The 13,119-nt window shown below is 36.5% G+C and overlaps 2 protein-coding genes across 2 annotated transcripts in view; one reads left to right on the top strand and one right to left on the bottom strand.

Moving 5' to 3' along the window:
* The window catches only part of puf (ubiquitinyl hydrolase 1 puf), a 91,067-nt gene that overhangs the window by 49,549 nt on the left and 28,399 nt on the right, over positions 1–13,119 (top strand). The window contains exons 22-29 of the mRNA XM_081972906.1: positions 49–234; positions 289–415; positions 472–659; positions 7,015–7,153; positions 7,208–7,369; positions 7,425–7,604; positions 7,657–7,803; positions 7,857–8,133. Of these exons, the coding sequence (XP_081829032.1) occupies positions 49–234; positions 289–415; positions 472–659; positions 7,015–7,153; positions 7,208–7,369; positions 7,425–7,604; positions 7,657–7,803; positions 7,857–8,133 (1,406 nt within the window). The remainder of the gene's footprint in view (positions 1–48; positions 235–288; positions 416–471; positions 660–7,014; positions 7,154–7,207; positions 7,370–7,424; positions 7,605–7,656; positions 7,804–7,856; positions 8,134–13,119) is intronic.
* Positions 2,423–13,119, bottom strand: part of LOC145725573 (uncharacterized) — a 214,783-nt gene continuing 204,086 nt past the window's right edge. The window contains exons 2-3 of the mRNA XM_081974369.1: positions 5,512–6,597; positions 2,423–2,544 (exon numbers count right to left, since the gene is read on the bottom strand). Coding sequence (XP_081830495.1) covers positions 2,423–2,544; positions 5,512–6,298 — 909 coding nt within the window. The 5' untranslated portion in view covers positions 6,299–6,597. The remainder of the gene's footprint in view (positions 2,545–5,511; positions 6,598–13,119) is intronic.

The following is a 13,119-nucleotide window of genomic DNA, read 5'->3' as shown; positions in this document are numbered from 1 at the left end:
CGCAATTTCAGTTGGTAGGACACTGCTGACTGACATATCGTTTTCCAGATGTCCGATATCTAATAATGATAGTAGCGAAAGCTCTTCTACTACATTGGACGCCATAGAAACTTGTAATAGCTCTCCGGCGCCTAACATGACGTTTGAATTGAGTAAAGAGCTGGAGGATTGGATTTGGCAGGATAACATGCATTTTATTCAGGATAAAAATATTTTTGAGCACACATATTTTAAGTGAGTTATTTTTGGTGAAACTTTGTGGTTATTTTTACTAGCATTTTTGTATAGTTTCATGTGGCAAATATGCGGTTATATCCCTCAAACTATACTACCTATTGAGCCTAATATCACACAGAAGGCTGCTCAGTTGTCCACGACGTTTTTCATTGAAACTTTTATTCATGCCAAAGAAAAGGTGAAGGACTTGCCCGATTACCCAGTCTAGGTGTTTTAACTTTGAATTTTTTTTAGCCCACTATGGTGCAATGGGTCGAACTGGTAACAAAGCAATTTAACGCTTGTCAGGAGGCGTGCGTGTGGTTTTTAGAGCACATGTCACAAGATGTGTGGTGGCCAGTACAGGTGCTATTGAAATGCCCCAATCAAATGGTCAGGCAGATGTTCCAAAGGCTGTGTATACATGTGATACAGAGACTAAAGTGAGCAAAACAGTATGATTATTTTTTTATTCATTTTACTTAAGAAACAAGTTTGATTTTGGGTACCAGGAGAAGAAAAAAAAAACAGTTTTTGCTCGGTTACTGAACATCTTTTGCTATTCCAAAAGGAAACAAAGGATTTTAATGCGGTTTTTGAGTGTTATAGAGTTCGATATTTTAGTTGATTTTGGTCACAAAACACACAAGGTTAAGAAATGCGAGTTCCATGCTGAAAAAGTGAAACTATTGTCTGTGTCACGAAAGAAGACGATTAAAGGCCATTCAAACGTTCAATCAACGACATATCTCTTTGAATATGGTAATGTTCTAGACGATTAGATAATTCATGTCTTCCAATTTTGCAATTGGCTAGAAAGAGAAGGAGAAAGTTCAGTAGTGTTTTCTTGATGCATAAAATGCTGTTTATTTTCCCTATTTACAAACAAAACGTGTATTAAACAAAATTCAACCTGTTGCAGTTGGATTCAACGCGTTTCTTTCGAACGTTGATTTCGATTCCTAACTGTGAATGACTGTTGCAGTGTTACATGTAATGTGGAAACATTTTGGATGTTTTTTCATTAACCTTTTACTGATTATTGTTTGGATTTATTTTAAATTGCTTTATTCTGTACATCTTTTAAATAATTAAAATTGTCTTTTTAAAGACATTTCTTGATATATCATCTGTGTCACTATTGAGAAGTTTTGCAAACCAATGAATATGAGGGGTTAATAGTATTTTCTTTACTGAAATATTTTCAAGAAGAAAAGGACAATGGAGAACCTCTTATTGATTAATCGTTAGTGCAGAAGGTAGGTACACTTAAATAACATATAAGAAGTGTAATATTAGATAATATAAGTGTAACCAGAGCTGTCGCAATTACTCAAAAAAAGTAATTAAATAACAATTATCAACTACTCTCAAATTAGTGAAAGTAGTTGAATTACAATTAGTCAATGTTTTTAAAATGTAGTTGAACTACCAATTACTTCAGTAAAGTAGTTGAATTAATAGACAATTACAGTAGTTCAACTACTGGCATTAATTCAATTACTGATAAAATGTAATCGAACTACTCAAATGTAATTGAACTACTAAAAAGTAATTTATTTATTGGCAGTAGTAAATGTACAGGATGTCCAAATAAGAGTGGCACTCGGCTTTTTTGACTTAAAGGATAATCGTAGCGCTTTGAAAAAAAAAATTTTGTTATAAAAAGGGGCCAAAAGAATCGCTAGAAAATATTTTCAGTTTCAGGAAATGTCCTCAAGAGGGCGTACTAACAACTTTAACTTAAAAAAAGTGCATATCTCCAAAATTTCAAATACAATAGCACTTTGAAAATACTTGCAAACGGAAGCTACGTTTACTAGCAACAACTTTGGTTAAAACCTTTTTTCTCCATTTCTTGACTTAAAGTGGTGGGGGTAAGTCAAAAGTTGCTTTAAAAAAACTGCGATAACTTCGAAACCCTTTGTCGTAGAACATTAAGTTTGGCGCCATTGAAAAGAGCAGGTTTTTTTCTATTAGATGCTCCATAAATAATTATTTAAAGTTGTTTTCTTTCGTCCACAGGTGGCGCTTTTTACAAAGAAATATTATTTTACCGCCTAACTCAAAAAAATTAAATGCAACCTATAGCGTTGTTTAATGTTAAAATGAAGAGAACAAAATACTACACCAGGCAGCAAAAATCGCAACTTTCTAACTTTTTTCTATTTTTTCATTTCCAACCAAACACTGCTCTGAACCCGGTTCAGTAAACCGCTACTTCTCGACCGCGCAAAACACAACAATCGTATCTTTTAGTAGCTATTTGGGGCTCAGGGGCACAAGCCCGACTATCTGAGCCTCTTTCGTATCGAGCTGGCAAATACCCTAGTTGGTAACGCCATTAAACAGAGCAAAAAAAAAAACAATCGTATCTAACCTCAAAAACAAGTAGTTCCATTACTTTAATATTATTTGTAGTTCAACTACTCTGAAAGTAGTTCAATTACTCTGAGAGTAATTCAATTACTCTGAAAGTAATTCAATTACTCTGAAAGTAATTCAAATACTCTGAAAGTAATTCAACTACTTTTGCTGAGTAATTGAAAAATCAATTACAATTATTGTTTTTGAAAAGTAATCTAATTACAGTAGTTCAATTACTTAAAATTAATTGAACTACATTTTCCAATTAAAGTAATTCAACTACCGACAGCTCTGAGTGTAACCACCATCACCCGATTGCAAAACAGCTTGGATAATAACAATAATGTTCTGAAATCTCCCGGGAAACAACGACATGGACAAAAAACCAAAACTTCTTACCTGAAAGTAGTAAATGTGATATTCATGACACTATCTTCAGATGTATTTTGAAAGTAATAAATCTCTCCTTATTTAACAGGATTCCTTGAAAATTATTATCTTTATTTTTAGAAAAGCACATTACAGTGTCAACTATAAATAATGTGTTGAAAGAGAAAAGCATAATTGACATAAGCAACTCTTCTTTGCATCGTTTATTGTCTGTACTAGGTTTTAGATACAAAAAAGGTGGAAACAGAAGGTTTTTAATTGAAAAATCAAATATTGCTTTACTACGGACGAAATTTCTGGCATATTCCTTAAGTGGTTTTTTAACACAACTTCAAACCATCAATAAATATTTATGGGTAGTCCCAGCGTCCACAGATAAAACCTTGATAGGGAAACTGTCAAACTTGCCATTACCATTCAAATTTGTCATTGTTATTGACAAACTCTTGTAGGAATCTGCTATGTAATAAAGCGACTGATTTTTTGAATTCATTTTGGCCTTTATGATATTCATAACCATAAACTTGTCGCAGATATAACATACAATGGTAGCTGCTGCTTTTTCACGCACATTTACAATATTGTTACGATTTTCCCGTGGGTTCACACAAAGTCAGTTTAACTTAACAATTAATAAATTTATTAACACTTCAAAACACTCCGTACAATAATTAACACAGCTACTAAAAACACTACTACAATTCCACAATTATTCCACTATTTAAACTTAACCGCGTTCCCAAATTCACTACTATACTCTACTACACTACACTACCGTCGACGCCGACGCCGCTTCTTTTATATTCACAAACCACGTTCTAGAATGACCGCGAAACGCTTTGCGATTTGCCTCGAATCTTCCAGGTATGGCGCTTCCTTCTGTGGCCTACTTTAATACGCGCCCGGCCAGATATTGCGGGGCATCGGTTTCATCGAGTATCGAGCATAGTAGGCCCAAACCGTAACACTGCCCCCCTCTTAAAGCTGATCGTCCCGATCCGCTTCATCTAGTCCCTGGTATTTCTTGAGTCGGTCCAGATGGACAATTTTCATCTTGCCTTTGGGGCTGCGTTGGACTCTGTACGCGACGTCATTTAACCTTTTTACCACATGGTAAGGTCCCTCCCAGTGTCGTTGCCATCTTTGACTTAATCCTTTGCTCCTCCTGGGTTGAAACATCCACACAGCATCACCTTTCTTATAATTGCCACCAGTTGGTCTGTGGTCCAGTGTCATCTTCATACGGTCGTTGTTTGGTTTCATCTTCTCTCTCTCAAGTTCCCGAATTGTGATGGATCCCTTCTGTAACGAACACTGGTCACACCGTTTACACCATTCCTCAACGTCCTTTCTGAAGTTAATCCAGTAAAATCGATCTCTTATTCTAGCCAAAGTCTGGTTTACTCCAAAGTGTCCTCCTCCGCGACTGTCATGTAGTTCTCGCAGCACATTCTCTTTGCAGGAATTGGGCACTATTGTTTGGTAAACAAAGCGTTTTCCGTCTGGACTTTCCCATTTGCGAGTAATTAAGTCATCTCGCAGTCGAAGCGAATTCCACTGCAACCAGTAACCCCTTACTGTTGGTCCATATCTGGAAATCTGTTGCCAATCCGGTTTCAAATCCTTCTCCAACCATCTTCTGATTACTTTCAAATCAGAGTCTGAGCGCTGTCCTTTTATTATGTCCTCCTTAGAAACGCTGCTCTTCATTCTTTTTTGTAGCCTCTTTATCTGTCACCATCGCGATTTGACCAATCCTCCATCCATTATGAATTTGTCCTTTCCGGTACCTTAAATCACTATCAAAAGCTTGACAATCCTCTACATATCGCGGTAAATGTCCTTCCGGGTTCTTCATTTCCTGCTCCTGGTTACGCCAATTCTGCGGGGTCGGTAAACGAGACTGCTGTCTGCAATTCCATTGGTAATGTCCTTTACGTCCACAAATATAACATGTAATGTTTCTTTTAGCAGAGGAGTTCCGGTGATTTGTTCTGATGTCCTGATTTCGTCGGCACTGTGCATTTGGAGAACAAGACCGCTGTCTGCAATTCCTTCTATAGTGTCCTTTGCGCCCACATCGATAACATTCCACTCTAGTGATAGGACGGGATCGTTCTAACTGTGTGGTCTGACCATTACCTAATGCTGCCATTTGTTGCACTAATTGTCCGAACATTGCTTTAATTTCATCGATTAATATAGCAACATGATCGGCTGGCGGTACTCTTTCCTCTTGAATAGGCTCTGGCTTTAAATCATTGCACGCAGCATCAATTTCCAGCACTCGAATCAGTAATTCGCTGTTGTTGCTCCCTTTGAACATCTTCAGCCATTTCTTTACCTCCGGATCTCGAATCCCATCTACAAAATACTGTGCCACAAGTTCTTCTTGGATTTCATCCGGGACGGCTGGGTAAGCCAGATGCACAAGGCGACGAATTTCGGTTTCAAACTCTTCTAGATTTTCACCAGTTTTCTGCTGTCTTGCCATTAATTGCGTTCGATACAGTCCTTTCTTATGTTGATCCCCATAACGACGTTCTAATGCAGCTACTAATGCTTCATAGTTGCTTCGTTGGGCGATAGGCAGAGTCTGTAACAGCTCCAATGCAGGTCCACGTAATGCCACTATTAGTGCTACAGCCATTTCCTCGTTACTCCATCTATTTGCTTTTGCAGCGGCCTCAAATTGGAGTTGGTACATTGCCCATGAAGTTTGACCGTCGTATGTGGGAGGCTTGATCTTGTTGAGCCCGTTTCCGGTGATCACTGTAGAGTTGACTCTTCTGCTGTCAATTTTCCGCTCTAAGTCGCGTAGCTTTATCTTGACATCATTCTGAATTTTATTAATGTCCTCCCGAACATCATTCTGAATTTTATTGAGACTATGGGTTACATACTCATGGATTTCTGTCTTGGTCCCCGCTAGAACTTTCAATATTTCTACGTTACGCTTTTCATGCCGCTCTCTGTCTTCTTCTTTGTCTTGTTGTCGAATTCTTTCTTCTTCTTCTTTGTCTTGTTGTCGAATCCTTTCTTGTTCTTCCTTTTCTTGTTGACGAATTCTTTCTTCTTGTTGTCGAATCCTTTCTTGTTCTTCCTTTTCTTGTTGACGAATTCTTTCTTCTCGTTGTCGAATCCTTTCTTGTTCTTCCTTTTCTTGTTGTCGAATTCTTTCTTCTTGTTGTCGAATTCTTTCTTTTTGTTTTTCCTCGTTTTGTTGTAGAATCCTTTCGTGTTCTTCCTTTTCTTGTTTAAGGAATTCCATAATAGCTGCAAGTTGGGCCTCCATGTTTGCACTTTGACGTCTTGTTATTGGCATAAAATAAATTTAACACACCACTGTTCCGAAAATCTCTAGTCCGGTTCTGAACACAAGTCTTTAACCCGAAGTTTAGTTCCAATTCACGTCGCACTAAAGTCTGATCGCACTTCTGACACCAATTGTTACGATTTTCCCGTGGGTTCACACAAAGTCAGTTTAACTTAACAATTAATAAATTTATTAACACTTCAAAACACTCCGTACAATAATTAACACAGCTACTAAAAACACTACTACAATTCCACAATTATTCCACTATTTAAACTTAACCGCGTTCCCAAATTCACTACTATACTCTACTACACTACACTACCGTCGACGCCGACGCCGCTTCTTTTATATTCACAAACCACGTTCTAGAATGACCGCGAAACGCTTTGCGATTTGCCTCGAATCTTCCAGGTATGGCGCTTCCTTCTGTGGCCTACTTTAATACGCGCCCGGCCAGATATTGCGGGGCATCGGTTTCATCGAGTATCGAGCATAGTAGGCCCAAACCGTAACAATATTCTGCGTTCTATCCGTTTTAGACCTCTTAGTGGTTTTAAAAGATCCATAGCACTCAGATAAATCTAATTCTATGTTTGTATAGAAATACTTTATTTAAATCTATGTTGTGGCCTTTGATAATTACGTAATAACTTTAATTAAAATACTACACTTATACTTGGCGGAGTGATCCATTTAGTTTTCAAACCTGATTTGGTTTTTAGGCAGTCTCACTCTAGTTTGTACTTAAAAGTAGACGATGATGTAGAGCTGTCCCCATTGGACGAACCGCACAACGTCAACATATCGAAAATAGGAAATGCGTCTTGCGTTACTAAGTTTATTAAAACTTTATTATCTTTGGTGAGTCGGGTTGTTTTTTTGCCATTGTTTAGATTAAAACGACATTTTTTTCAGATGGAACACGGTGCCAAAGCTCATTTAAAGCATCTCACTGAATATTTCAATTTTTTGTACGAGTTCAGCAAAATGGGCGACGAGGAAGCGAAATTCCTATTAGCTGTTGGGGCTATTAACTCCATGGTTCATTTCTATTTAGGACAAAAAGCCAACGACTTTGTAAGCAGCTTTATTTATTTTTGGAAATGATAATTTGTTAAATATGGTATTGAAGGTTGATGTTAGTGAAGGGGAAGAAGAGGACGAAATGGTTGCGATTCCGCCCGAAAAGTACAAACCTGCAAGTTTAGACAAGATGATAACTTTAATAGCGTCCTTAGTAGAGAAAAGTAGGGATTCTAGTATGCAGCTACAGTTAAGCGAACGGGATTACAACGCTGTAGCTGGAGGAAAGGTAAATTTGAAGTAAAACAAACCACAAATTGTGTGCAACTGTAATCTTTTAGGGATTCTCATTTCTTTACCAACAAATTAAAGACAATATTAATCTTCAACAAACCAGAAATTTGATACATTCGCTTTGCAAAGGCAACAACCAGTTGGCTCAGAGTATTATTTGCATGATTTCTCAAGCCATTACGCGACATTCTGAGGTAATCTTTTTGTTTCGATATAATCCAAGGGACTAGTGATGTTGTTGTTCTAGGTCAACTTGCAAGGTTGTCAACCGTTCTTCAAAATACTGACTCTCTTAACAGAAAGCTCGAATCAAAGTAGTTCAAGCGGTTCGAATCAACCGTGTTTCACGCAATTGGTGTTGCAAAAGGTGTGGGAGGCCGCGGAGTGTTGTCCGCATAGCGCGTTGGATTGGTTGGCGTTGCAGGTAACTAGGAATCGACTGGTCCATTCTTGGGTGCTAAACTCCATGGATTCCTGGTTGGAACATTTCCTGATCGCTCACAACAACCAGAGAGTTCGGAATAGTAAGTGTCTTTATTTTTAAATTTCCTGATGGTTAAATTATTTGAGTACCAAAAGTGGAAGTTTTGCGATAAATCAATTCCAAATTTGTTTCCTTACGCAGAGTGAATAAAAAAATATTTGTGTATCTCCAAAACTGCTGGACATTTGAATATAACTTTAAACATTTTTCACTTTTTCAACAACAACATTATACATTATCTTCTGTTTGACAGGTAACATATTTAAGGTCGTAAGTATTGTTGATATGTGCGTATATCGGTTGAACTTCAATATGGCTCTCATGGCTCTATTTTGAATCATTTGTAGTTGTTCAATTTTATACGCAGACAAACCGTACAAAAGTGTGGCACAAAACTCAATGTGAGGCGCAGCTATACTATTATACAGGGTGCTCCAGTTTAAAATGTCAATAATTCACCAATCCATAGCCAATTAAAAAGTAAGTTGACATTCATTATGTCATTTTCCTGAAAAGTGCTTCCTAAGGAAAATACAGTCCTTCAAATTTCTGTTTAAAAAATCGTTTTTTTTTCTCATAACTGTCAGACCGTTGGAGCAATATTGATCAAATTTGGAACAAGCACTTTATTAGACGTTATTACGGTCAAAGACCCAAAACTAACCTAACCCAACTTAAAAATTGTCTTGGAAACGGAAAATTCACTTAAGAAGTTTAAAAAATATTATTGTAGCCAGTTTTCATAGTTTCCAGACAAACTAAAAGACTTTAGTTTTGAAAATTGAATTAGAAAAGATAAACATTTCAGAAGCTTAAAAATTGTGTTTGTAACTAGTTTTCATGCAAATCGAGAGACTTTAATACTAAAAATTGACTTGTAGACATAAAAACTACTTCTTCAAGAATTTGTTACTACAAATTCATACATTTAAACCTTAAAAATTGACTTGAACCCCAAAATGTGACTGAACTAATGAAAAGTGACATCAGAAGCTTAAAATTTGCATTTGAAGTAAGTTTCATAAGTTCATAATTTGAAGACAAATTTCAATATTTTAGTCTTGAAAATAGTCTTAGATGCAGGACATTGACATTAGATTCATGAAAATTGTCTTGAAAACGAACTTTTCGTGCTTTTTACTTTGCTTTTCATTTTCTTCGAATTCTGGACTATTTTTAGTGCTTCAAAACGGCTTCCAGCTTGGAAAATCGAGTTTCAAGACTATCTTCACCAAGTTCTTGACATAGCAAACTTAAAAAACAATTTTTACATTCTTCATAGACTTAAAATAACATTCCAAGCTTTGTCACTATTAAATCGACTTCTAGACACCTCAGTGCTAAAAATTCGGGTATTTCTTAATAAACTAGACTGTTTTTAGTGTTTTAAGGCTGTTTTCAGTGCCTCAAATCGGGTTTCAAGACTATCTTTACAAAGTTTTTGACTTATCAGGCCTAAAAGCCAGTTTGTTCACTGACCATAGTCTTGAAAATGTTATTTCAAGCTTCTTCACTATTAAATTGACTTCTACACTCATAAGTGCAATAAATTGTAGCATCTCTAAGAAGTTCAGACTGTTTTTAGTGCTTTTTAAGACTGAAAAATCGAGTTTAAGACTATTTCCAAAAGTCAAGTTTCTTCAGTAATAAAAGTAAAAAATGTTGGTACCAAATGCTACAATAATAGTCTTGAGAACTAATTTTTAGAAATAAAATAGTCCGAAAATTTAATTTACTTTTAGACTTGCTGTCCAGTCCAGAAAATTGAGTTGTACACCAATTAAAGTCTTGAAAATATACTTTTGGACTCTCTCTTTGTCCTAGTAAAGTCAGTTCTAGCATTAAAAGTCAACTTTTATATTATTTTTAGTAATAAAAAATGAGTTCCATGCACAATACAATCTTTGTCTTGATTTCCGGACTTTTTTTAGTTCTTGAATACCAGTTCCAGACACTCAACCAGGATGGCAGTCTGAGAAAGCGAATCATAAGACCATTCCTAGTAGTAAAAAAGTTTTTACTACGACTATTCAGTACAAATTTGGACTTTCACAAGTCTTGAATGTTCAGTTTTAAACTATAAAACGATTTTTTAAATTGAAATTTGTTTTTCAGAAAAATGACATAATGCAAGTCAACTTATTTTTTGATTAGCTATCAAATGGTGAATTATTGACACTTAAAACTGGACCACCCTGTATAACATTTTTTTGGTGTAAGATGACAGATGTTTTCCCACTCTTTATATAAAATTAACCTTTTTAAAGAACTTTCTAGTTATGTAATCGGCATGGGCCTGAAAATTGAGGCACTTGTGCAGAATAACTCCTAGATATTTTACTTCAGCCTCATATACAATTTTTTGATTATTAATTACTTACTTTTTGATTAATAATGTCATTTTTTGATTAATAATGTCATTTAGCTTGCTCCTCCTCCCAAATACACAAAACCTAGACTTTGATGCATTCAAGCTGAGCTTGTTATTACACAGCCAGTTGAACACATCATCCAAATCCTTATTTATAATTTGCTGCATAGTGGTTATGTCTTTCCCAGCACAGTAAGTAGATCATCGTGTCATCAGCAAATAATTCCACTTCACAAATTTTAACGACTCTTACCATGTCATTAATGTACAGGAGAAAAAGCAAGGGGCCCAGAACAGTTCCCTGCGGCACATAAAATCATTGACAAAGCCCTGAAAACACATACAAAAACAGCAAAAAAAGAACATACATAAATATTACACTAATACAATATGAATCACACATAATTACACCTTACAGTTATTAAAATAAAAACAAAACAAAAAGGCAGTTACCCTGTATAAGAGAGGAGAAAGAGGATCAAAAACACAAACAGTGCTGCTTGATCAATTTATGGCAGAACAAGGCGCCTTAAGAACTGGAGTAGAATTCGTCCAGAGAATAGTACGCCCCGTCAAGCAAAAACCTCTCAGCCTCACGCCTAAATCCATGCGCAGATGGCTGGCCTCTCACGTGGAGAGGAAGGTTATTGAAAAGTCTCCTGCCACCGTAAATAAGCGACGACTTAATCTTCTCCGTGTGAGGAATGGGGAGCCTCAAAACGAATCTACTGCGAGTCACCGAGCCGGAGCCCTCGGACAACTGACCCCCAAACTTGCCACGGACAAGACAAATCGTCTCTAAGATGAAAATGCAGCACAAGGTGCGGATACCATGTTCAATGAAGAGGGGTCTACATGAGGCCCTGTATCCAACACGACACAAGCACTTCAATGCAGGAGAAACACAGAATTGAAGCGGCTTCGAGAACAAACTCCCCAGAAAGCTATGTCGTAGCGGAGATCGCAGTCAATCGGTGCATAGTATGCACTCCTAGCTACATGGTAATCTAGATTGCCAGAGATTACCCTCAAATCGAATCGAAGCGAGTCGTCAATAATAAGACCAAAAAACTTGTTCATTCCAGGGGCGCACAATGGCTCACCCTCAACAAAAATCTCCTGCAATGAGCATCCAAAATGTAGGATCTTGGTCTTATTGATATTTAATGACAGTAAGTTGGAATTGCACCAATGTTTGATTATGGATCCCCCCCAATGCCAACATTATTCAAACGACTTAAAAGCAACGATCGGTCCACCGTTTCGAACGCTCTCCTGAAATCCAGGAAAACCGCCAACACCAAACATCCCTCATCCATCCATTTCACAAACTTACTGTACATACTGACAACAACGGACTCGCACGAATGGTGCTCCCGGAAACCCGATTGGTTTTCATTAAAATAGCTATTTATGTAATCAGTTACGAAAAGATCGATTTTGTGTAACGAATGAATGTTTGTAGGGCGAGCGCAGCGAGGCCCTACAATTTGAATGAGTTACACAATAAGACATTTTCGAAACGTGTTGCATACATAATTTTTTCTAATTTTTACCAAAAAGCGGTAAAAACCATCTTTTAAAGGGATTTAACACAAATATTCACTTTCATAGCACCTTGAAATGCATACAAACAGGGAGTGATGAAATGAACTTTTCATAACTAGTTACATAAAGTAATACTTTATGTAACTAGTTACATTAAGTAAAACGTTTTGTCACTCTAATCAGTTTTGAAAAGTGTCACTTTATATGCCAAAATCGATATTCAGTTCTCAAATAATAAATTGAGAAAAATGTCCTGGATTACAACTCGAATTGTATGCATTCTAACGGTTATAATGCCTATAATACATTACAATACTAAAATTAACATGATCTAAACTAAAACAAACTACTTATTGAAATTAATGGTTACATTTGAATTATTATAAGTGTTTATAGAAATATTCAGGCCAGTACCAGCATTGGCGTCTCCAACAGTTGTCTTTTTGGTCGACAAATTAATTTGCTGCTGAATGACTGAGGTTTGTGAACTACTTGCAACAGCTTCAGAAGACAGACATGGCACGTTGGGACAGCATAACGGCAGTTTTGGTTTTATTCTCCATTGAGCTATCCACATAACCTTCTGCCACAGTACTAGATTTCCATCCTCCCAGCCTTTTTAATTGGAGTACATTTGCTCCACTGTTGGCAAGTAACGTAGCGGCGGTTCTTCTTAGAGCGTGGCCTGTAAAGCCTTTCGAGTTCTCTAAATTCAAAAAAAGTAGCAATTTTTTGGGAATAATTAGCTATTGTATTGTGCCCAATTGGTTGATTTCTTGCTATTCCTCCTCTAAGCTGAACAAAAAGTCTATCGATTTCTATGTTTTCTCTCAAATTTATGTAGTCTCGAACGATCTTCACCCATATTGGATCAGTAATGAGAAATGATCTACTTGTATGTGTTTTGGAATCTGGAATCTCAACCGAAATTTTTTCTTCAAAAAAAGTAACATCCAACATTTTCATTTTCACTAATTCGTCCGTATTACAAGCTCCAGATACACCTATTATTAATGCGACCTAAAACAATAAGAAGAATATAATACCATAATAACTGTGCACTTGTATAAGCTCAAACACTATTTTTTTTAAAATACCTATTTAAAG

This window comes from Ips typographus, linkage group LG2 (assembly GCF_016097725.1).
Source record: "Ips typographus isolate SLU linkage group LG2, UJ_Ityp_2.0, whole genome shotgun sequence".
NCBI lineage: Eukaryota > Metazoa > Arthropoda > Insecta > Coleoptera > Curculionidae > Ips > Ips typographus.
Note: the sequence above shows the minus strand (reverse complement) of the source record. Positions and strands in the feature narration are given on the sequence as shown.